Below are 25,278 nucleotides of genomic sequence, written 5' to 3'. Positions count from 1 at the left end.
CAGCGCTCCAACGGAAGGGATGTTAAATCCGTTGTAGCCAAGGTTTGAATCCGGGTGGCGGACAGTACAACTGTACCTCTTTTAACATCAAGTCACGAACGCTTGGTTAAATAATAGAGTTTTGTTTCTTTAGATTAATTACTAAAACGGAATGACTTTTTGTTTCTTTTAATAAATTACTCATAAATTACTAACGAAAACTTCGTGGAGTTTGCAAGTAAATTTTCATTTGACTAAGCGTTTTTTTCTTCAAATATTTTGTTTCATTGGATATACTCGTTCACAAAAAATAAAAGAATCTTTAGATTTTTCAAGTCAAAGGACAAATTAGGCTTCTTCTCATTAATAATAACTTTAAATGCGAAATAAAGGGAGTCCATTCACAAAAAAATATATGTTCTCATCTATTTATGACTTCTCTCAACCAGCAATAACGAAAACGTCTCTCCTCTCTATCTCTCTTTAAAAAAATGGACGGCGTAGCATTCTTCTTCACCGGAGCTCTCGTAGCCGGCGGAATCTACTGGTTCCTGTGCGTCCTGGGACCAGTGGAGCGAAAAGGAAAACGAGCGTTGGATCTATCGGGGGGGTCCATCTCGGCCGAGAAAGTTCAAGACAAGTACAAACAGTACTGGTCGTTCTTCCGCCGTCCGAAAGAGATCGAAACCGCCGAGAAAGTCCCGGACTTCGTCGACACGTTCTACAACCTCGTCACCGACATCTACGAGTGGGGATGGGGACAGTCCTTCCACTTCTCTCCTTCCATCCGAGGCAAATCCCACCGCGACGCCACGCGCCTCCACGAAGAGATGGCCGTAGATCTGATCCAAGTGAAACCGGGTCAAAAGATCCTCGATGTCGGATGCGGCGTCGGAGGTCCGATGCGCGCGATTGCATCCCACTCGCGAGCCAACGTGGTGGGGATCACGATCAACGAGTACCAGGTGAAGAGAGCGCGTGACCACAACAGAAAAGCAGGACTCGACGCGCTCTGCGAGGTCGTGTGTGGTAACTTCCTCCAGATGCCCTTCGATGATAACACCTTCGACGGCGCGTACTCTATCGAAGCGACGTGTCACGCGCCGAAGCTGGAAGAAGTCTACGCCGAGATCTACAGGGTGTTGAAACCCGGATCTTTGTACGTATCGTACGAGTGGGTCACCACTGATAAGTTCAACGCCGAGGATGAGGAACACGTGGAGGTCATCCAAGGCATCGAGAGGGGTGACGCGCTTCCTGGGCTTAGGGCTTACTCGGATATAGCCGAGGCCGCCAAGAAAGTTGGCTTCCAAGTTGTCAAGGAGAAGGATCTAGCGGCTCCACCGGCTGAGCCGTGGTGGACTAGGCTTAAGATGGGTCGGCTCGCTTATTGGAGGAACCACATTGTGGTTCAGATTCTGTCTGCTGTTGGAGTTGCGCCTAAGGGAACCGTCGATGTTCACGAGATGTTGTTTAAGACTGCTGATTTCTTGTCCAGAGGAGGCGAAACTGAAATTTTCTCTCCGATGCATATGATTCTCTGCCGGAAACCTATGTCTTAAACGATAATCATTTCCCGATCTCAGTTTGTTTTTAATTTTTTTTCTTATGGATTTTTAATTTTGCCTGGTCAGTCAATGTACTCCTTTAGATTTTAATTTTAATTTGGTATTACTGTTTTTTCTTGCCTAAAATAAGTGAATCTGGGTATCGTACAATGCGCCGGAAGCCTAGCGCCGACGAGACACACTGGATTATAGCACTTTTAAGTGGAGTAGAACTGATAACTGTTAGAAGGGTACTTTTGTAAACTAATGTACTTTATGTGGACAGCGTGTGATAGTAGTTGATTAGCGCGAGTCAGTGTCTGATTTTTTATATGAAGTAGATTTTAGTTAAAAAAAGAGAATTGTGCGTGGCGCGACAAGAAATCAAAATTAGCTTCATTAGGTATTTTGGTTTTCAGTTTGTCGCAAAGGCATTAGTGTTGTTGGGAAGTAACTGCGAAGAGTGGAGGCGCGCGTGGTCGGATGCTATGAACATTATAATTTCAATTGTCGATACGTTTTATTTTTCCTTAATAAAATAATAGAATTCACGTGATTCTTTCTGAGTCACGTGACAGGAAAATATATCTAACAAAAGACATTTCCCTTCTGTTTTTGCTCGATTATGGCCAAGTGATATCGTGTGTCTCAAATATATATTTTTATATACAGAAACAGCTTTGTCGCGATCGTATTCCAGTTCCAGATCGTGATGATTCACGTCGAAAAGGACATGAGGGATATGTAATGTAGATATAGATCGTGGTGTCACTATCTTCTTATCTAAGTATCTATCGGGTCTTATGTGGCAAGATCTCGATTTTTCCAACTTGAGGAGAAGCCAGGCCCACCTTTTCCTCCAGTTAATTGTTTGGTCTCTAACTCTCAATTGTTTTCCAATACGTTTTAAGTTTAAATGTTATGGGCAAACATTAGTGTCTTGGGCTAATGGGCCATTTGTAATATTTTTAGTTTGTTTTCTAATTTATGAAAGCCTAAGAGCATATGTATGCAAGATACCTCATGAGTATTTAAAGAAAAATTCAAAAATGGCAAAAATAAGAGAGATGCTGATAAGGGTTACTCATTTGACATATTTCAAGATACTCTGTAGAAACTCTTATTACATGTTCTAACATGTTCATATTATAAACATTCAATATTCCCAAAGTTATTTTGATTTAACTAAAGAGTAGATTTATTTTGAATTATTAAGTAACATCCATACTTTCTCAGAAAACCTTTTGCTCAGATAAAGATCACTACTTCGAGCTTGGATAATCTTGGCTTTTGAACAGACGGTGTTTGAGCGTGATTCACCTATATTCTTCAAGGTAAAGTAGCCAAGAACAATATCGAACAGCTTGTATAAAAGAGTCCTTCCTTTTATTATGTTTAGAAACTTAACTCAAAAGTCAAAACTAAACATAAGCTTATTATCTTTCTTATGGATTCATCACATGATGATCTACTTATATAGTCAATAGAAATCCTTCTCTATCCTATTCCTTTATCCTAATCCTAATTATATTAGTTATCCAAATTCCTTTAGGAATAACTTGTTCCACAAGTAATATTGAAGCTTATCCAATACAAAAGGCAGTAATCAAAACCATTTGACTGGGAAAGGCTTCAAGTGTATACCCAGTAAACGGATGAATTGCGAGCATGGCCGGTCCTGGATGAAGCCTAACAAAACATTCGTCCTAGACCAAAAAAATTATATATAGATAGACTCCAAAATTTATTAAAAAAAAATTTAGGTCCAAAAATTATTAAAATCTTTACTAAATCCTATAAGATAATCAAAATCTCAGGACCAGTCCTGATTGCGAGAGACAATAAGAAGATTCCTTATGCCAATGATTGTGTCCATATTGTAGCAGGAAAAAAAACATTTATGTTTCCCCAACTTATTGTTGAGACTTAGTAAAGAAGATCATGAAAACTGAAGAAGATTTAGACGTGGAGAGGAAGCAAGTGTGTATCATGGACAAGACCACGTGACTTTCTCTATGCAGGACCACAAGGACTAGCCGTTTGCCACAGCTCATAAAAGCAAAAACAAACTGCTGTTTGTCGTTTATTGAACAAGAAGATAAAGCAGAGTTCAATGAAGAGGTCTGTACATGAAACGTGCTTGTGATGGAATCAAAATGGCACCACAGAGGCATCTAGGTCACATTGTCTTTACATATAAATAGATACATTGTTCAGAGATAGAGGCAGCTGAAAGTAAGAACAAAACTACACAGCATAAACTTGTATCTTTGTTCTTTGGGAAGGGGTAGAGAGTGAAACCGTTGAGTATCTTTGTAAGGGGCTTGTGAGGTTGTATGAATACTCTCTTGTAACCTCTGATCTAGTGGATTCCGGGAGACAGTTCCCGGCCCAGACTAACACCCTCGTTAACGGGTGTAATTGGGTTATCAAGCTAGTGCCTTACTTTCTTCTTGTTTTACTCTGTTATGTGTTCTGTTTCTCAAGAGTGTTATGTTCTTATCTCTTCTCTTCATCAAGTTCTTGTGTGTGTGAGCTTCTTATCAACCTAAGGAGACGTTCTGAGGCTTGGTGTTTGCTTCACATATTGGTATCAGAGCCAGGTTACGGTAACTGGTGGAGGTTCCTGAAGATCTAACGGTCATAAGGAACCATGTCGTCGACAAGAATGGAGATTGACAAGTTTGATGGTCATGGAGATTACACACTGTGGAAAGACAAACTGTTAGCTCAAATAGATCTTCAGGGTTTGAGCAAAGCTTTGGAAGAATCTGGCAAGCCAACAGGAAAGGTCATAGATCCAGGAGAAACGAGTGAAGACAAGAAAGAAACTGAAGAAAAGGCGGAAGCTTTAGCTGAGAAAGTGAGGGAAAGATAGAAGTACTATCATCTTGAGTGTTACAGATAGAATTCTGAGGAAGATAAGGAAGGAAGAGACAGCTGCTGGGATGATTAGAGCCCTGGACCAGCTCTATCTTGCTAAGGCTCTTCCAAATCGATTCTACCTGAAGCAGAAACTCTATGGTTTCAAGATGTCTGAAAGCTTGTCGATAGAACACAACATTGATGAATATCTACATCTCATAACGGATCTAGAGAACATTGGTGTTATGGTTTCTGATGAAGACCAAGCTATCTTGCTGCTTATGTCTCTACCAAGACAGTTTGATCAACTACGTGACACACTGAGATATGGCTCAGGAAGAACAACACTAACGCTTGATGAAGTTGTTGCCGCCATCTACGCTAAGGAACTTGAGACAGGTTAAAACTCACGTGGTTCTAAAGGACAAGCAGAGAGCTTGTATGTCAGAGATAGAGGTGATCAAAGAGGAAGGCCAGAGAGCAAAGACAGGTCATCAAGACAGTCAAAGTCAAGACCAAAGTCTAAGAGCAAGAAGGTGTGTTGGACTTGCGGAGAAGAAGGACACTTCAGGAACACTTGCCCAAACAAGAATAAGTTCCAGAACAAGTCCAAGCATCAAGGAAGTAGCAGTAGAGGTGATGCTGCTACTGTGAAAGATAACAAAAATGATGCTGCAGGGTTATATGTGTCAGAAGTAACTGACATAAATCTGGAACATGAGTGGGTAATGGACAGTGGGTGTAGCTATCATATGACACATAAGAGAGAATGGTTCGAGACTCTAAGAGAAGACGTTGGAGGATCAGTTCACATGGGAAATAAGACTACTTCCAAGGTGAAAGGAGTTGGTAATGTCAGAATCAGAAATGAGGATGGCTCAACGTTCTTGCTGACTTGTGTAAGGTATATTCCTGAGATGGATAGACATCTTCTATCTATGGGAACATTGGAAGAACTTGGATGCAGTTTTGAGTCAAAGAATGGGGTTCTCAGTGTCAAAGATAGAACCAAAACTCTTATGAAAGGAAAGAGGCACGAGAAGCTCTACATACTGCAAGGAAAACCAGAGGTTGGTCAAATGTATGCAACAGAGAAGAAGAGTGATGACACTGTCTTATGGCACAGAAGGCTGGGTCACATGAGTCTGAAGAATCTTGATCTACTGGTCAGAAAAGGTCTTCTAGACAGAAAGAAGGTCTCAGTAATGGAGATGTGTGACTGTGTGTATGGCAGGGCTAAGAGAGGTAGTTTCTCAGTGGTAACACATGATACTAAAGATCAACTAGATTACATTCACTCAGACTTATGGGGTGCTCCAAGTGTACAATTATCTTTTGGAAAGTGTCAATATTTCATCTATTTTATTGATGACTATACAAAGAAGACGTGGGTGTACTTCTTGAAGCATAAAGATGAAGCATATGACACGTTTGTGGAATGGAGTATCATGATTGAGAACCAAGCTGAAAGGAAGGTGACGATACTGAGAACTGACAATGGCCTTGAGTTTTGCAACAATAGATTCAATGACTTCTGCAAAGAGAAGGGAATAGTGAGGCATAGAACATGCGCATACACTCCTCAGCAAAATGGCATTGCTGAGAGAATGAACCGAACCATAATGGAGAAGGTGAGAAGTATGTTGAGTGACTCAGGTCTACCTCAATCATTTTGGGCTGAAGCAACACAAACAGCTGTAACGTTGATAAACAAGACACCATCCTCTGGAATTAACTTTGAGATTCCAGACAAGAAATGGTCAGGGAAATCCCCTGGTTACAGTTACTTGAGAAGATTTAGATGTGTGTGCTTTGCGCACTCTAATGATGGGAAGCTTAATCCAAGAGCCAAGAAAGGAGTGATGCTGGGATATCCACCATGTGTCAAAGGTTACAAAGTTTGGTTGCTAGAAGAAAGGAAATGTATGATCAGTAGGAATGTGATTTTTCAAGAAAATGTTGTATACAAAGATGTGATTCAACGAGGCAAACAGATTCAAGGTAGCCAGTATGAAACTTCAGAGATAATATTCAACATTGATCCAGAGGGAACTGGAGATGCAAGTTCAGGTGGAGATCTCTTGGAAGAGATAGGATCCCTGGGAGACTCAACACCTGATGGGAATACTCAGAATGAAGATACAAAAGCTACATAAGAAGATACTCAGGCTCATCAGGAGCAGACATATGAACCATATCAGGGTCAGAATCAAGAAGCTGTTGAATCACCGGAGAGTTATCATCTCATCAGAGACAGAGGAAGAAGAGAAGTAAGAGCTCCAAGACGGTTTGATGTGGAGGGTTACTTCAGTGAGGATACTGATCTTTCAAACATAAATCTGGAATTCACATAGAGTCTCAGAGACAGTTGTGTACACATAAAGACGGATCAAAGGTTTATCTACTCATCTATGTAGATGATATGTTGGTTGCAGCTAAAGACAATAGTGTTATTGCAGAACTGAAACAGAAGCTGAGTGATAAATTTGACATGAAAGATCTTGGGCAAGCCAAGAAGATTCTTGGTATGGAGATCAGAAGAGATCGAAGTGAAGGAAAGCTGTGGATGGGTCAGGAGAGCTATCTCAGAAAGGTGCTAGAGCTGTACAAGATGGACAATGCAAACAAAGTGATAACGCCTTTGGGTGCTCACTTAAAGATGCGTGCTGCTACACCGGAACAGTTAAAAGATGAAGGAGAATACATGAAGTCAGTGCCTTATGCTAATGCAGTAGGCAGTATCATGTACTCTATGATCGGCACAAGACCTGATCTAGCGTATCCAGTTGGTATTATTTGTAGATTCATGGGAAATCCCATCAAGGAACATTGGTTGGGAGTCAAGTGGGTCTTGAGATACATTTGTGGTACACTGGAAAAAAGCTTTGCTACAAGAAGGGTTCAGAATTTGTGCTCAGAGGCTACTGTGATTCAGATTATGCTGCTGATATGGATGGAAGAAGATCGATTAGTGGTGTTGTCTTCACGCTTTGAGGAAACACTATCAGCTGGAAATCATCTCTTCAAAGTGTGGTACCTCTGTCTACCACTGAGGCATAATATATGGCGTTGAATGAAGCTGTCAAAGAAGCCATGTGGCTTAAGGGTATCTTAAAGTAGTTTGGATACGAACAGAATGCAGTTGAAGTGTTCTGTGATTCTCAAAGCGCCATAGCCTTGTCTAAGAACAATGTCCATCATGAAAGAACCAAGCATGTGGACACCAAGTTTCACAAGATCAGACAAGTCATTGCTCATGGTCATGTGAATGTGTTGAAGATATCTACGCTGCACAATCCAGCCGACATCTTCACAAAAGTCTTGCCGGTCAGTAAGTTTCAAACAGCTTTGAACTTACTGAGGGTCAAGTCTGAGTAATATACTCTGAAACTGGGAAGGGAATCATGTTAACTAGATCACCTATATAACTCTATCTCTCAAGCTTCCATTGTCTATGTGTGTTTTGATTGTCTTTACTAGGTGGAGAATTGTTGAGACTTAGTAAAGAAGATCATGAAGACTGAAGAAGATTTAGACGTGGAAAGGAAGCAAGTGTGTATCATGGACAAGACCAAATGACTTTTTCTATGCAGGACCACAAGGACTAGCCATTTGCCACAGCTCATAAAAGCAAAAGCAAACTGCTGTTTGTCGTTTATTGAACAAGAAGATAAGGCAGAGTTCAATGAAGAGGTCCGTACATGAAGCGTGCTTGTGATGGAATCAAAACGACATCACAGAGGCATCTAGGTCACATTGTCTTTACATATAAATAGATACATTGTTCAGAGATAGAGGCAGCCGAAAGTAAGAACAAAACTACACAGCATAAACTTGTATCTTTGTTCTTTGGGAAGGGGTAGAGAGTGAAACCGTTGAGTAGCTTGTGAGGTTGTCTGAATACTCTCTTGTAACCTCTGATCTAGTGGATTATGGGAGAGAGTTCCCGGCCCAGACTAACACCCTCGTTAACGGGTGTAACTGGGTTATCAAGTTAGTGTCTTGCTTTCTTCTTGTTTTACTCTGTTCTGTGTTCTGTTTCTCAAGAGTGTTATGTTCTTATCTCTTCTCTTCATCAAGTTCTTGTGTGTGTGAGCTTCATATCAACCTAAGGAGACGTTCTGAGGCTTGGTGTTTGCTTCACACTTATCATGCAATTCTTGATCGTAGTCGTGTTGTTGTTGTTCTCTTAGTCAGCTTTTTTGCCTCCGTTTCTCCAAGTGAGCTGAGAACTCATAAGAGAAGATTTTCATCCATAGCCATAGCCTCTATATTGAGAAGGTTCGGGGTTTTTTTGTGTGTGTGCCGGGTGTTCTAGTATAGCGTATGATCCAATCCAAAGTGTTAGTAGAATATGGTATATTTGAAGAGTAAGAGTATAAATATTATTATCTAGTGATCATCTTCGATATCTAAGGAGTTTATTCCTCTTGCTAGCAAACCTAGAGTCCAGTTCAATGAAAAAGCTTGTTTTTTTTTAAAACATGAAAAAACTTGGTTGTAATTTAATAACAAGTACTTAAAGCAATACACAGGCCGATGTTTCGCTTCTTAAACTCGATATATATGTATAGTTTAGATCGAAAATAAAAAACGTTTTGAACTATTCACAAGTATAATTATTTTGTTTGTTGAATATATCCACAAAAATTCAGACCTAATACGTAGAAAACTAGAAACCAAGTTCAGAGACCAAAAAAAAAAACAAGTATACATAGAAAAGTAACGAAGACAAATTAATAAGTAGCTTTAACTTGAAGTGGTTTTGGTCGATCCACGGTTCTCCTCTCCCACAAATTAACTTCACTCTTCTGTCTTGGATACAAACTCAAACCCTCCCGCTGAGTCAGAGGCATACTTACAGAGAATGGAATCGTCGTCTCTTCGTCGTCGGGAGTGTAATGATCCGGTCGAGATTCCTCTTCTTGACGTTTCATCTCGACCCGCCAATCGAACCCACCAAGAGATTCCCTGCTGGTCGCGAACTTCTTCATATTACCCAATGTTGGCCCCGCAACCGCTTCCACCGCCACGACGGGATGTTCGATGACGGCGGCAGAGGCCGTGGAGCTGGATTTTTTCAAAGGATTCCTCCCCGTTGAAAAGAGACGTTTTAGTATCGACCAGTTTCCTTTGCCTTCCTCTTTAACAAGAGAAGACGACGACGTTTCGAGATTTTTAGGTGCTCTTTTTTTCATCTCCGGACATTTCGACTTCGCGAGTTTGATCTGACCGATGCAAGAGACTTTAGGCGAAGTGGGTTCGGCGACGACGACGCCGTTGCTCTTAGTTCTTCTCCTAGCTCTAGCCGACGTTGGAAGCAACGGTGTCATCGGACTGGAGAAGAAGTATCCTCTGCTCGCCGTAGAAATCGTACGGTGGTGACGGAAATCTCTAACCGGATTAAACGGCGGCGCCGCACTGTGACCAATTGATAACGCTTTTTGAAACATCTTCGAGAGTTTCTTGGAGTTGTTGTTGTTGTCGGATGCCTTTTCCATTTATTCACATAGAAAGGCGAGACAGGGGTTGTTTTGGTTTTATATGTCTGTTGTGTCTGAAATTTCTCTGAAAGTGAGAAATCCGAGCAGAAGAGAACGATTGAAACTGTCAGCGTTGATGACGTCACGGAGGGGGTTTTGGTCAAAGCTGAGCTAAACCGGAGAAGACCTTAAATGTCATTATACAGTGTTGACGTAAAACCGGAGAAGTCATTTATGGCTTATAGACTCTTACACGACCGACTTTGAACCGGTTTACAAAATTAAACGATGAAGTGTATGTTTGGTTCATAGGTTTCCTAATTGTTTTGGTTGTCTTCTTCTTCTTCTTTCTAGAATTAGTTTTAATGGTTTATTTGACTTTCATGGGATTATTATTATTAATCCACATGTGCTGACATTACATTTAGAGGATAAGAAGAAGCCACATGATTCTTATGCTTAATTGTATGTGATTAATTAAAGAAGATAATCAGTACATGAACAGCTAAGTTAACCGATAGATTATTAGACTGAAAGCGACGTACAAAGTGAACACTTGTCGTTTTGGTTTTTGGTCAATAAACGACAAATGATGTTATATATAGGTCACATAATACATCACATTTCCAAATAGTTGCCAACACATCTATATACCACTTTATTACATTTTGACATTGAACATCGATTCCTAATCCTAGGACATCGTCTTCTCCTTAGTCTTCTATCGTTAAATGCTTTCTTGCGAGCCTTTTTCCCATGAAAATGGACCCTTTTTGAATTTTCAATTTTACATGTTTCAACTGAATTAAATGGTGTTCTACATTTTTTTTTTCTTGTATCATGTGAAACCTCGATTATCTATGTACACACTCAGCCGGCGGCAATGAAAACAGACAAAACAAAATATCCACGCGCATTGGCCTTCGAAATTTTTTAAGGGGTTAATATTTTATCAATTATCTGACTTTCGAATCAATCCAGTAACATATACTCCTTCAGTTTTTAATTCGTAAGTAGTTTTACTTAAAAACACAAATATTTAAAAATTATTATTTAAAAAAAAAATTATTTAATTAATTAATTCAACCAATCTATGTTATAATATATCACTTTTTGTTCACTTCTAAGGGTGTCCACGTCGGCAAGTGGTGTGACCCACTTAAATTTTTTTATTAAAAAAATTAAAATCTGTTTAAAAGCGAAAAAAGCCTCTATATCTTCGACGTCGTTTATATACCTCAATCTCTCCACCTCCTACCCTCTAATCACCATTAATGGTCCCGATTCGTAACTCCTTTCTCAACTCTCCGTATATATACTTCATCTTCACAATTTATTTATTCCTTTTCTACATGTAGAAGAAGAAACGTTCTATTTAGAGAACAATCAACATCAAGTTACTTTACCCCTTTTTCCTTTTTATAATAGATTAGTTAACCTAAGAAAAAAAAAAAAACTAGCGTTTCAATATATTTTTATTGACCAATTAGAATTGCCTCCCAGAATCTATAATTGTCTCAAAAAATCCAATATACATACATTATTGGATCTTTTGAATAACAGTCAAGAAGACCTTATCAAAATGGAACATTTTCACATAGAAGATGTAAAAAAGATATTAGACATTTTAGAAAAAAAATAAAAAAAGCATTAAAAAAAATTTGACTAAAAAGTCAATTTAAAATTGAAATAGATTTTAAACCTTCAACGTAATTTCGATTTTCCAGTCAAACCTATTTTACTTAATAAAATTAATTTAGATATGTATCTAGGGAGAATTCATTTTGAAATGACTACTCCCTAGATACCCACGCCTTTTATTTTACAATTGAATAAATTTAATTAAAAAAGACCTAAAGTTAGAGATTTATCAATTGGTAATGTTGCTCCAATACCTAACCACAGGGCCACCACGGTGCCAATCAAAAAGACGGTTGTCGCGACTGGACGACGAAATGGATTTTGGAACTTATTAACATTTTCCAAAAAGCGTACGGTTAATAATCCCACCGGTACTGAAGCCATTAAAAGAACACCCAATAATTTGTTAGGCATTGTACGAAGTATTTGAAATACAGGAAAGAAATACCATTCAGGTAATATTTCCAAAGGAGTTGCAAAAGGATCCGCAGGTTCACCAATCATTGATGGTTCTAAAACCGCTAAGCCTACGTTACAGGCAATGGTACCAAGAATGACTACTGGAAAAATATATAAAAGATCATTGGGCCATGCGGGCTCTCCGTAATAATTATGACTCATACCTTTAGCTAATTTAGCTCGTAATACAGGATCATTCAAATCTGGTTTTTTTGTTATTGGGATAGGTGAATTCTTATGGATCCATCCCCCGAGGGAACCGGACATGATAATTTTTCATCATCCGGCTCGAGCAAGAATTAACCAAACTAAATTAATACATACAAAAAATATATATGTTATCCACAAGTATTTAATACGTAAAAAAAGAATTATCCGATTCCAAAGTTATTGCAACTAAAGATTACCATAAATTCCATTCTTACAGGTAAATGCTCAACACCCACGTAAGCTTAAAAGTTGATCATGATTAAGTGCTTTCTGGATCGTCTCATACCTTATCAATTAATCCATAATCTCAAAAATTATATCGAGATTTTTCAAATACAAAGGATTTACTTGTTACTAATGAAGTCTACCCTCTACTCTTCATTAGATCCTGTATTCACTCCGATAGTATCAGAAATCGAGTCGATGCAGAGGAAATGAATGCATTTACATACTATTAATTTTTTATGTTTTTAGCTATTTTTTAGTAAAAAATAGCTAAAAACATAATCCTGATTATGTTCCATCCCTTAATCTCCTGGATTTTTGGATTTTACGGAGCCCACTCATCCACGACATCGTCGGGTATTATGATCATAGAAAAGATTCTCTTCAAGTGAACTAGCCTATCCCCTGTATGGGGCTTACACAGTGGTTGGAACAAAGACACATTTGGTTGTGAATTCCAATGTAGCAGATAAAGTCATATTTCTGCACGGCCCGATCAATAGTTCAAGTCACACACTCCCATAATCCATTTTCTCTTCATAGAATTCCCTTCAACTTTTTATGTCAAAAAAATAATACAATATTGTGGAGTTGAAGGGAAATATCCAAATACATGTCTTATTTTTTTAATAATCCATATTTATAGCAATAAAATACGATTGTTCCTTCACCAAGTAATAAGATAACTTAGTAATTAAAAATATCTAGAATCTATATTATTTATAAGGGACCAGAAATACCTTGTTTACGTATCATTAAGAAATGCATTAACATAAATACAGCCGTAAGAAGAGGTAATACAAAAGTTTGTAAACTATAAAAACGAGTCAAAGTGGACTCAACTCTCCGTATATATACTTCATCTTCACGGGAGGAGTTCTTCTACTCAAAAAAAACTCATGGCTTCCTCTACTTCTCCTAAAATTGTCTCTCTCTGCTGCTCCAGTTACTCCATCCGGCCTCCGCCACTAAACCTTTTGACTCTCTCCGGCTTGGTCGTACCACTCAATTCATTGTTGGCCGTCTCCTCCGCTTCTGGGATTCCCGCAACATAAAAAAAGGCGGTGAGTTTTATTGGAATCACACTGCTCGATCTTCCTGGATGAAAAGATAACAGATTAGATAAACAAATCCAAACAGAGGAGAAGTCGCAAAGAATTTGAGTCGGTTTAGACCTTACCTAGATTAGTTGGGATCTATTGTAGTTGATCGCCGTGACGAAGAACCCCTAATTTCAATGGACACCCTCAGATCCAGCCCTGGTATAACTTCAGATCATGAATTCATTCTGTTTTTAGATGTCAGATTTATAGCAGACCCTTCTCCTTGCAGGATCCCTGAAAACTCAGCGCATTGTTTCCCATTTTCATTTTGACGATCATGGCTATTCCAGTGGTGCCTTACACCATGGTCAAGTTAAGCCGTGCTGTCTCCAAGAAACAAAGGACCATTCGTTGTCAATGTCTCGAGTGTGACAGCTCTGGGAAATATAAGAGATCCTTATTTAAAAAGGTATCTTTCCACTGCATATTCGTCAATAATATAGATACTAGCGTCATTGCATGTTCAAAACCTCTTAATTTTGTTTATCTTTTCTCTGCAGATCTCTAACTTTTCTACATGGAGCAACTTGACTCTTGTGTTACTATGGGTCGTGATCATTTTCTTGATTTATTACACTAAGAACATGAGCCGTGAGGTAATAATATTCTTATCAAATGCTTTCTTAAACCCAGATTATTGCATGTCGTCGAGAATATTGTAACTTGGATGTAACACTTGTACTGACAAAATGATAATGCAGGTGCACATTGCCCAGAGAGGTGCCATTACACCATTGATTAAGACGCTTCAGTCATCAGATGAGCAGGTCGTGGAAATGTCAGCTTTTGCTCTTGGTCGATTGGCTCAGGTACTTGTGTTTTTGAATTAGCATGTGAATGTTTTTGTTGCTTCCTGAATTTGCTTCTTTATGGATGATTATTAAATCAGACCTACCTTTTATGTGATAAGAACAAAAGTTGCAATTCTTTTTTTGCTTGGAACATATCTTAATACGCTGGTATATTCTCAATGCAATATTTTAAATTTTGCAGGACACACACAATCAAGCTGGCATCGGACAAAGAGGAGGCATCATCTCACTACTAAATCTTCTTGATGTGAATACTGGATCTCTCCAACACAATATTGCATTTGCTTAGGCCTTGCAGATAACGAGGTAAACTAAGTTCACAATGAATAATTTTGAATACAGCTATTTCTTATAGTAACTATACATACCATGAGTACCTAAACAAGATTTTTGTTAACAGGAAAATCTAGCAGATTTCATTAAGGCTGGAGGTATCCAAAGGCTTCAAGATGACAACTTCACCGTTCAAGTATGTTTTTGACTGCTTATGTTTGTAAAACCAATCTATGACGTTTCCAAATTCTGATTTATAGTCTTTTATCTACAGCCGACTAGGGATTGTGTGGTGAGGACATTGAAGAGGCTAGATAACAAGATTCATGGGCCTGTGAGAATCTATTTCTGTTAGACCTTCTGGTTGTTAGTTAAGTATAGCCTTGGTTTTAGTCCCCTAATGCCAAACCCTTCTTTCAGGCACTGAACCAATTATTATATCTGATGAGAACCACTGAGAAGACTATACAAAGGCGAATTGATTTGGCTCTTGCACATATTTGTGACCCTAAAGATGGAAAATTGATTTCGTTGATAACAATGGTAATAGTCTCATTTTCAGAAATTTATACAAAAACCTTATTATTTGTTGTTTTTTTCTGTTCCTGATCAATAGATTTATTACTAACGCAGGGGTAAGAGTTTATTTGGAGCTTTTATACTTGCCAAGCATGAAAGAGCAGACATATTGTTAGAGACCTTTAATCGAATAGAAAAGCTACTTCCAGTGCACCAGAGGACTCAGCTCCTTCCTCACCCACCAATGGCAACTGGTAAGAAAACTTCATTTTTTCAAGTTTAAGAACTACTTGTGTTTGTGGTCTTGACTTGTGATTGATTGTAATACTGAAGGTGTTTCTGGGTGAGGAGTTTGTGAACAACCCTACATTGTCTGATGTCACATTCCCAATCCATGATACAACATTTAATCCCATTTTATGTTTCTGTTAATATTGAGATATACGTCCTCTTCGCATTCGCTATCTTCATTTGTATTTCCATTTAAATAGAATTTCAACATTATACATGTGCATTAATATGAATGTAGACATCTTTTATCTTCTTCTTATACATGTGTTCTGATAATCACTATGACTATACTAAGCAAACCACTTGACTCCACCTCGACAGTTTAAAGTACAACAACACATGTATCTTTAACACAGCGCAGGGGCTCAGCTCCTCAACTTTCCCTTTGTTTTTTACTATGAGTTACCAAAGCAAAGACAGCCGGGGATTCTTCATAGAGGTTACATTCTCTAGACTCTTCCATATCTTGCAATTTAACTGATTCGTCACTTCTACCGTCTACAGTTACATATAAAAATTGTTAGTAACAACTTATCGCAAAGATTTTATTGATGTTCTCTCCTCTGTATTGTCTGGTAAATTTTTGGTAGTGACATTTCTTTTAAAATTATTGAGATTTGATGTCTTTTTATCCTCCTTCAAATGAAACGTTTCTGATTTATTGGCATTAAACTGTGACTTTGTATAAGAAAATGGTTTATTTTCTTGAAGGAAAAAAAGAAAATCAAAGAGAAACTGAAAGTTATCGTATAAGTCTCTCCCACCACTTCTCCAAACTATTTGATTGCTGTGAAGAATGCTTCATGTTCTCTCTTTGACTCATTGCTTGAAGAATACATTGCTTCTTCTTTGCCTTTTCCTTTCGCAAAGGCTTTTGTTCTCTTAGATCATAATCATGTCATGTACATATTAGGGACTCACATTATCTATTAACTCAGAGAAACCTTTGTTGGTGACAAGCTTAATAAGATCTTAAGCTTGGCTTTCATTGACATTTATCTTTTTCCCTCGACTTCATGTTTGTTGTTATATTTGGATATATGCTGTTGAAAAATATCCTGGAAACACTGATCTGAGACGCCACTTTGTGTTCTTCTTCGTACAGACTGTACGTTGCATTGAGTTCTGAGACGCACTTTGCAAAGGTACTAAAAATATTGAGCAGACTCAAATAGCAAAAGGATCAAGAAAGACAAGAAATTATCTTTAAGGCGTCGAGGAAAAGATCTTAGACGCATCTTTAAGGTAAGGTAGATAGGAAAAAGGAGCGCCGCCGATCCGAAAGTCACCATTGTGATAAGACTTCATACCTTCGGTGGAAGGCAAGCAAAGAGACATCTTTGGAGGAAGCTTGTACATGGAGACAAGCTGCGAGGGAGCAGATAAGTGGTTGTTAGCGAGCCCAATGGATCCACCGAAAGCCTTGGGGATAGGTTTCAAGGCAGTAGCATCGTCAGTGCACATCAAAGTCAACGTAGAGATCTTTCGACGTCCATGGAGTATACTCCATTAGGTGTGTATAGTAAGCCAACAATATGTCAGAGGAGCCTCGCATTGACTGGTCGATCCGTAAACGATGTTGAAACGTATTTACGGCACAGGGGCTTATTGGTTGTGTTCTTGGGACATGAAGAGTTCGGGTTTGCGAATCTGATGGAGTGGTAGGAGGTGGAGGCGGCGGTGCAGTTTAGCAATAGCGGCACGGCTCCGTTGAGGTCAATGAGGAAGTTTTGGCTGTGGAGGTTCGAGCCGATGTTCAAAGGCAAGGAGTAGAGATTTGTGGTCTTGTCTTTGTAAATAGGGTGCAGAAATGCTTGAGCCTTTGGTTTGTAGTAAGATTGAGATGTACTTGCTTGGTGGAGAAGGATGAGTGAAGGCAGTGAAAAGATCATAGGATGCGCCATTTTCTTATGTTTCGACACTTACGGATGTGATAGTGTGATATGAGTTACTATAACTAACCATCATGTATATTTATAAAATGTTATGGACATTGTCGCTGTTCATTTCTTTTTCCCCAATTTCGATTTAACATATACAGTAGCTTTTGACATTTGAATATGGATATCTGTCTCGAAGCATCTTTACGAAGAAATTATTTCAGAATGTATAAATAACGTATTGATAACACTATATATTAATGGTGACTACAAGAACTTTTTTTTTTTTTATAATTTTTTCTGATAATCGTAGTGTGACTGCAAGGACTTCCACATGACTTTACTTGGTTCCACAATCTGATGTTTGTTTTATAATCTAGCCTTCCCTTTTGATTTGTTTCTTGCATCAAAACCTTCACTCTAATTTATGAAATTTAATTAAAACCACTTCAACTAAACAAAAAAATCACCCAAATCCACCACATTTTACATTTTTTGAGTATTATAAAACCCGGGGCTCCTCCGTTAGAACAATGTTTCCCAATCAGCTATCACTCAACCTTTGATGCTGTTCATTTGATAGAACTTCCTAATACATTGTTGATCAGTTTATGGGAATCCCTTCCTTTTTCCTTGATGAAAAGGTATGGTCTTCTTCACAATGTAAAACATGATTTATTCCATCTTATTTTTTAAATTAAAAAAAATCTACACTTCGCATGATATAAAGTTTGGATTGTAAAGAGAGGTTTTAAAAAATGTTGACTTCCTCTTCTGACTGCATACGCAGAATTCGGTGATTCACAGAGCTGTTCGCGCCGACCACTACCGTCCACTAAAGATGGACGGTTCCATTATAAAAGTTGATAGGTCTGAAGTTGCAAGATGCACAAAATGTACAAGATTACGTTTCATTCCTTAAAAACTTATTGATGAAGGCGTAACCGCTACTCATGTGATTATCTGAAGTCTATGCTTAGAACGTTTTATCATCTCCAAGCTCTTGTAAACACAAATTTAGAACTGCCCGGTATTTTCACTTTTCCAAATTAATATTACACCGTATCTATTTATATTTGGTTATCAATCGCGTGCTGAGTGGTACTTCTAATGGGTCTTGGCGGCTTGATCTTCATCATCATTGAGATAGCTGGGGGAAACTTGGGCCGAAGGTTTCTCAAAGACAAGAACAAGTGCCTACCGACTTCATTACTCGGAGGAGTCTTCGTGCTGGCATGCGGTTTGAGACGAGTTGAATCTAATAGTCTCTTCGCCTTGCCTATGCTTGGCTCTATCTGTTTTAGGCTTAGAACCTGCGCTGATGTCTTCATCCGGTCAAGCCCTCTAAGAATCCTGTTTCCAAGGTTCCGACCAATTTCCATGTCTCTCTCTGTAGTATGTTCTTGAAAACCCTAACAGCCATATCAAATACTTGATGCGTTCTCCTGCATAAAAAGGCAGGAGAGAAGCAAGTTAAAACACAAGTCCTATTAATCAACAATGGATATGTCCTATACACAACTCATTACTCGGTTAAAGGCACCATTCTCTACTCTCATGGTTCATGCTACACACGACAACCCAATGGCCCTGCTGACTCTTATTAGAGATAAAACGGCGGCGTCTACGGAGTCTAAACAATTTTAACAGCTACCAAACACGTGAAGTTGATTAAACAATTGGTTTCACACATAAACTCCACTATATTTTTACGACCACCAATTTAGTTGGTCAAAGGAAATGGAATTTGGTTAATATTTAAAATTCAAACTCCACAATTTCCATCCAATCTTTCACTATAAGTCTTCACGATCAACATATATAAGTGTCAACAATAGTGAAAAAATAATAAACAAAACTCTATAATTTAAATGATACAATTTCTGGAACTCAAACGTCCTTTTATTATATCTTTGGGGGGGGGGGGGGTTAGTGGGGAGCTAATTCACACAGATTTTTAAAGTCAAGAGGATTTTAATTCTGTAAATATTTTCATTGATTCTGACAATATGTCTTTCCATATTTATAGAATCCATATATTCTTTTGGTTTGATTGGCGATGACTTATTGTGATTTATGTTAACTTTTGTCTACTATTATTTATCTATTTTCCATATAATGTATTCAAAATAAGTAATTGTGTTTAAAGAAAAGGAGCGTCCTAGAATTGTTCTTTGCTTTTTATTCATCATCAAAGCTCGCAAGGTAATACAAGTCTCTGGTTCTCTCTTTTCTTGTCTTTTTTTTTATGATATATTTCTCTATTTTTCATTATATCATGTATTAAAATGGTTTGATTGTTATATCTGTTGCTTTCAAGTTTACGTTTGGTTTCATTATTTTATTTGTTTAGACTAGTAGCAAGAAGTTTGATGTTTACCTGTTTGTTTGTGATAAATATTTTTGTGTGTATGTTCTTACTAATATTGATTAACTTCACATAAGATTGCAATGGGTGATAAAGAAAAAAATCAATATACCCTATGGAATTCAGAGGAAACCAAGGTTTTAATAGAGTTGCTTGTAGAGGGAATTCAACGTGGATGGCGTGACAGTAATGGAATAATGAACAAAGCAACGGTGGAACATAAGATACTACCAGTCTTGAACGAAAGACTTGGATGCCAAAAAACCCACAAGCATTACCTAAGCAGGATCAAGTTCCTAAAGGGTCAATATCAATACTATGTTGATCTTTTAAACAACAGTTCAGGCTTTGGATGGAATCCTATCATGAAAAGATTTGTGGCTTCTAACAAAGTATGGAATGACTATTTAAAGGTATGTCTTTATTTTGCATCATTTTTATTAGATATGTTCTTGAATCGCAAGGATTTTGTTAGATATAATTTAGTTTATGAGATAAAATAAGATATGCACATGATATAGTTTACGTGAAAAGGATCACTTAGTCATATAGGTTTACAGAAGTTCATAGAGTAATGTATTCTTTTAATTATTTATATTTTATTTAAGTATAATTTTTTTTGTAGGGACATCCAAATCACAAGTTCTTACGCTATGACTCTAGTGAACAGTTTGATGATTTAAAAATCATATTTGAATGTGCAACCGCTAATGTTAGTTCTGCAATTGGCTTAGGTGATACCACGGATGCTCGCGTCTTCACGGTTGGTGAATGTCAAGTACAAGACAACTTGAATTTTGAGGACATCAACGATGATGTTTATGCTCAGCAATCATCCCCAGAAAATGGTGTCAAAAGGCGTGTGGAAAAACTTGCCTCGAGAAAACGATCTCGATCAGACGCATCTAGCAGTGCAGTTGAGATAAACAGTGATCAAAGTGATGCTATGGTAATGATGACCAGCAAGATCCTTACCTTCATAACACAGAGAGAAGAAAGACAACAAAAAGAAGCTGAGAAAAGAGAAGCTGAAAAGAAGAAAAATAGTGTTTGAGATGCTATTAAAGAGGTTCCTGATTTGGATGATCGTATCAAATTTAAAGCGGTGACCCTTATCTATTCCTTGGGAATGAAAGATGTCTTCACTGATATGTCCATAGAAGAATGCTATGGTTGGATCCAAAGAAATGTCAACTAAGATTAATCTTTGTTTTATTATATCTGTTTTAGACTGTTTTGTTATTTCTTTACAATCATTCTAGACTGTTTTTTTTAATACCAAACTGGTTTTAGTTTAATATACATGATGGCGCTTTTAAATATATTTTTTGCTTTTAGAAAAACAAAATTTCATGATGTTGTTATACCACGTAGCTTATTTTATTGTTAGCGTCTGGTAAATGATCTATGTAACTTTATTGTTAATGTCTTGGTTAGTCTATTAGTTTTTAAAGATTCTTCGTGTATTTCAGTTATTAATATAAATAGTAATCTCTTTTTGTAGGTGTTTTATCATGGAGAGCACCTTTGAAGAAGAACAACAAATATATGACGAAATGCAAGCAAACCAAATGGAAGAAGACGAGTCAGATTTAGACATTTTGCTGGTGATGTTAAATAACATAGCAACAACGTATGTGAGGACTGACAATCGCAAACAACGTATGTGAGGAGTGACAATCGCATACAACGCCCTGTTCGTCGGCCAATCACTAACATTGGTTATGATTACATTCAAGATGCTTTGAAGGAGGACCCTGAGCACTTCCGATCACTATATCGCATGTATCCAAGCTCATTTGAAAAGTTTTGTGATCTTATTAGAATGAAGACTGGTCTAAGAGATACCCAGAATATATGCATTGAAGAAATGGTGGCCACATTTTTACTTATTGTTGGTCAAGGTTCAAAATATGGTTACACAAAAGACACATTTAAGAGGTCAAAGTTCACTATCAGTGAAAACTTTCACAAAGTCTTGCGTGCATTAAATACCTTAGCACCTGATTTGATGGAAAAGCCTGGAGTTGCAACAGCTGCAAAGATAAGTGAGAGCACAAGATTTTATCCCTACTTCAAGGTACAAATAAAATTTAGCTAAAGTTAGCATAATTTTTTTTGTTCAATTGTTTCTTTGAAAATCACTATTTTAATCTTTATAGGACTGTATTGGAACTATCGATGGTACACATATTTTTGCAATGATACCAACTTCTGATGTTCCAAGCTATCGTAATCGCAAAGAATTTATATCACAAAATGTCTTTGATGCTTGCAACTTTGATTTGGAATTCATGTATGTTCTTAGTGGATGGGAAGGATCAGCTCATGATTCAAAAATTTTAAGTAATGCTTTGACAAGGCACGGTAGCAGATTAACCGTTCCAGAAGGTATGTACCTAAGTTGTAGTAAACAATTTAGAGATCTACATAATTTTTTTTTATTTACAAATTGAATTCCAAGGAAATTTTATCTGGTAGACTGTGGATTTGCAAATCGTCAAAAGTTTTTAGCTCCATTCAGACATACTCGCTATCATTTACAAGAATTTAAAGGTGAAGGCCGTGATCCTAAAAATCAAAACGAGTTGTTCAATTTGCGGCATGCATCTTTGAGAAACGTGATTGAGCGAATCTTCGGTATTTTCAAATCTTGTTTCTTGATTTTTAAGTCAGCGACTCCTTTTCCTTTTACAACACAAGCAGAATTGGTTTTAGCTTGTGCTGGATTACATAACTTTCTACGGAAGCATTGTCGGTCTGATGCTTTTCCAGCGGAAGTGATCCCTCCAAACAATGATCAATCAAATTTTGAAGAAGTTGTACATGTTGGTGCTCTTGAATCTCAGCAAAGAGAATATGCTAACAACTGGAGAGACACAATAGCTTTAAGCATGTGGAATGACGCTGTAGAAGCGGGAAGTCAGCGTTAATGGTGAGATATATCAATAAAATAATTTCATATACTTCTAGTTTTCTCAACGATTTATAACTCATTTTCATTTATGATGGTGTTATTTTCTGGATTTATCATTTTGATGTGCTGTTGTGACTTTGGAATCTCTTTCATAGTTTTTCTATGGATAAAAGAATTATGGGTTTATCATTTTGATGTGTTGTAGTGTGACTGTGCATGAAATCTATTTAATAGTTATATATATGCATGTTTGATAAAAGAGATTATATGGAATTGATAATGCTTCTCACGTATATCATATTTGCATGTTTGATAAAGAGATTGATTTTGTCATCTCAACTTTGAGAATACATGGGTTAAGTCTAGTATTTTGAAAGTCTTGAGTAGTGAGTTAAAATGTAATGAATTATTGTTCCAATAACACCATAGTTTAATAGAATCTAAAAATCTAAAAATACTTAACTTTTTGAATAACAAAAGATTTATATGGAATTGTAAAATCACCACACCAATAACACCAAACTTTTTAGAACTTTAAGAATCATGTTACCAATAACACTAGAATCTTTAAATTCTTCAACTCTTTAAAAATCAATCTCCCACTAACCCCCACTTAAAGTTTCTTTACCATACGTTATGAAATTCAAATTCCAAAATTAAATGGCATCACTACATGTTTACATGGTGACACGTGGTTTTCATAAAGGAACATAGCTCACGTAAACATTGCATAAACGTCCGTTCAGTAGCCATGCAGTTAGTCTGAGAGCATAAAGCTCTTGATTTTGTTTTTCTTTCTCTTTAGAAAAGAATTTTCGATGTTAAGATGAAAACAAATGCAAGCAAACTAAATTTGGAGGGTTTTAGTACTGTAAGTTGCTCTTTCTCAAAAACAAAGTCACACAAATTGTAAAAAAGTTTTTTAATATTCATTCAAAAAATAAATTTAATATTCATTCAAAAAAATGCAAGCAAACTAGATAGTTGCTAAAGTTAAAACAACATTTTAATACCACAGAAAGAATTTATACACATATCTACGCAAGTCCAATAAAACAAAGAAAACACAAACAATCGATCCATACATCAACAAACCTTCACTTACAAAACCTGATCACAAACCTCTATAAATCAGTAACTCGGCTAATCAACTTCACAATCTCAAAAGGAACTTCCCAAACATAGAATGTCTTCAGTCAAAAAAAAAAAACTTCTCAAACATGAGACTCCTTCACAAATAAAAACAACACAACACCAACGTCAATAACCTCGCGCTTGGGCGGGGGTTCTCCCTCTAAAAGTGTCCACATAAACAGGTGGTGGAGCCCAATCAATATTTTTTTCTTTTTTTTTCCTCCATCGGGTGGACTTTGTGGGGTTTTGAATTCTTTTTTTTTCTATGTCAAGGGGGCTTTGTTTTTAGGGCTTTGTTTTTATTTGTTTTGTTTATTGTCTTTTTGTGATGCAATAGGTTTAGGGTTTGCCTTTCTCTTCGATATTGTTCTTCGACAATAGGGCATTTCCGATTTCGCCGCATTCATTTTCGTAAGTCAATCTCTTTGACTCCTCCCTACAAGTTCTCTGACGATAACACCACTCATCTTAACGCCTTCTCCAAAATCCTTTATATAGAGCTTCACCAAGGTTATCTCTCATTTCCCTCTTATTTTTTCTCCCCTTTTTTGCTTTGTTTAACTCTGTAACCACCGATCCGAAAAAATGACTTCATCAGGTGCTCCAGTCGCTAACGCCGTCGTCGCCCACTCTCTTACCCTCAATAAAACTACTCAGTTCGTTGTTAGTCATCTCATCCGCTTTTAGGATTTCCAGAACGTCAAATTTGTGTGCATTTTATTGAATTAACCAAACATTCTTATATCAATCGAATGAAGTTGTGTTACATCCAATGTTCCATTCATCACCATTATAGTTAAGCCGACAAAACAAATGTTTAAAAACAGAACAACATCCCAAACACCAAACTACACAACACATTAACAACGTCTCTAGCCGACAATATTTCGTAGACTACTTAACACAACAACAACGTACCCGGCTCCGCGCTTGCGCGGGGGCTATGCCCCTAGTTATAAAAAACCAATTTCAAAAGAGCGTTATAGCTATTAAAGAAAATCTTCGTCATCGGCACATTCCAGTTGATCCTATTTGTCCAAGATGCTGTGACGATAATGAATCGAGTGATCATGCTTTCTTCACTTGCCTTTTCTCACAACAAGTCTGGCGTCTTTCAAGTTCACCTGATTCTTTAACTACTGCCAATGACTCTTTTTTGAATAAGTTGGAAACTATTTTCTCCTTTGCATCAAATAATAATCTCCCAAATGAGCAAAAATTATTACCAGGGTGGTTTGGAGATTATGGAAATGTAGGAATGACTTACTTTTCAACAAAATTAAATATACGGCGGATGAAGTTATCTCCAAAGCCCGAGCAGATTTAAAGGAATGGTTGGATTCTACAGTTTCATCGCAAAGAACCCGATCTGAAAACATTAGGTCTCATTGGTCTCCACCCCCTTCAGATTGGGTTAAATGTAACTATGACGCTGCTCACCGTGAAGGCTCTCAAGACTCTGGAATGGGTTGGTTAATACGTAATAACCAGGGTACTCTTTTAGAAGCTAGAATGGGGAAATTTGAAGGACGATCAACAGTTATGGAGTCGGAATTGTCTGCGCTGATTTGG

At 37.5% G+C, this 25,278-nt stretch overlaps 4 protein-coding genes and 2 pseudogenes across 4 annotated transcripts; 4 read left to right on the top strand and 2 right to left on the bottom strand.

The window, feature by feature from the left end:
- Positions 1-324: 324 nt before the first annotated feature.
- On the top strand, positions 325-1,658 carry LOC106347091 (24-methylenesterol C-methyltransferase 2-like). Its single transcript, XM_013786583.3, has one exon. The coding sequence runs from the start codon at positions 471-473 to the stop codon at positions 1,539-1,541; it is 1,071 nt and encodes a 356-aa protein (XP_013642037.2). The 5' UTR covers positions 325-470; the 3' UTR covers positions 1,542-1,658.
- Positions 1,659-9,003: 7,345 nt separating this feature from the next.
- LOC106351506 (uncharacterized protein At1g76070-like) lies at positions 9,004-10,519 on the bottom strand. Its single transcript, XM_013791297.3, has one exon. It carries the CDS (start codon positions 9,890-9,892, stop codon positions 9,128-9,130), a length of 765 nt encoding a protein of 254 aa, XP_013646751.2. The 5' UTR covers positions 9,893-10,519; the 3' UTR covers positions 9,004-9,127.
- Positions 10,520-12,282: 1,763 nt separating this feature from the next.
- On the top strand, positions 12,283-15,011 carry LOC106347089 (dnaJ protein ERDJ2A-like). Its single transcript, XM_048756722.1, has 7 exons — positions 12,283-13,671; positions 13,742-13,921; positions 14,013-14,108; positions 14,214-14,321; positions 14,506-14,630; positions 14,725-14,793; positions 14,872-15,011. Exons 2-5 carry the CDS (start codon positions 13,790-13,792, stop codon positions 14,611-14,613), a joined length of 444 nt encoding a protein of 147 aa, XP_048612679.1. The 5' UTR covers positions 12,283-13,671; positions 13,742-13,789; the 3' UTR covers positions 14,614-14,630; positions 14,725-14,793; positions 14,872-15,011.
- Positions 15,012-16,253: 1,242 nt separating this feature from the next.
- Positions 16,254-17,876, bottom strand: LOC106351505 (annotated as a pseudogene).
- Positions 17,877-18,204: 328 nt separating this feature from the next.
- LOC106351503 lies at positions 18,205-22,605 on the top strand (annotated as a pseudogene).
- Positions 21,667-25,064, top strand: LOC106394206. The gene is made up of 3 exons (XM_048756723.1): positions 21,667-21,735; positions 21,818-22,061; positions 22,431-25,064. The coding sequence occupies exons 1-3, from the start codon at positions 21,667-21,669 to the stop codon at positions 22,586-22,588; spliced, it is 471 nt and encodes a 156-aa protein (XP_048612680.1). The 3' UTR covers positions 22,589-25,064.
- Positions 25,065-25,278: the final 214 nt, after the last annotated feature.

Source organism: Brassica napus, chromosome C5 (genome assembly GCF_020379485.1).
Source record: "Brassica napus cultivar Da-Ae chromosome C5, Da-Ae, whole genome shotgun sequence".
Lineage (NCBI taxonomy): Eukaryota > Viridiplantae > Streptophyta > Magnoliopsida > Brassicales > Brassicaceae > Brassica > Brassica napus.
The sequence above is the reverse complement of the archived record's forward strand: the minus strand, read 5'-3'. Positions and strand labels throughout refer to the sequence as shown.

Coding starts and splice junctions, on each gene's coding strand:
- LOC106347089 (XM_048756722.1), top strand. CDS start 13,790: ATGGCTATTCCAGTGGTGCCTTACACCATGGTCAAGTTAAGCCGTGCT. Junction 14,109..14,213: donor CTAAGAACATGAGCCGTGAG/GTAATAATATTC, acceptor ATGATAATGCAG/GTGCACATTGCCCAGAGAGG. Junction 14,322..14,505: donor CTCTTGGTCGATTGGCTCAG/GTACTTGTGTTT, acceptor TAAATTTTGCAG/GACACACACAATCAAGCTGG.
- LOC106347091 (XM_013786583.3), top strand. CDS start 471: ATGGACGGCGTAGCATTCTTCTTCACCGGAGCTCTCGTAGCCGGCGGA.
- LOC106351506 (XM_013791297.3), bottom strand. CDS start 9,892: ATGGAAAAGGCATCCGACAACAACAACAACTCCAAGAAACTCTCGAAG.
- LOC106394206 (XM_048756723.1), top strand. CDS start 21,667: ATGGAAAAGCCTGGAGTTGCAACAGCTGCAAAGATAAGTGAGAGCACA. Junction 21,736..21,817: donor GATTTTATCCCTACTTCAAG/GTACAAATAAAA, acceptor TAATCTTTATAG/GACTGTATTGGAACTATCGA. Junction 22,062..22,430: donor AGAAGGTATGTACCTAAGTT/GTAGTAAACAAT, acceptor ATGCTTTTCCAG/CGGAAGTGATCCCTCCAAAC.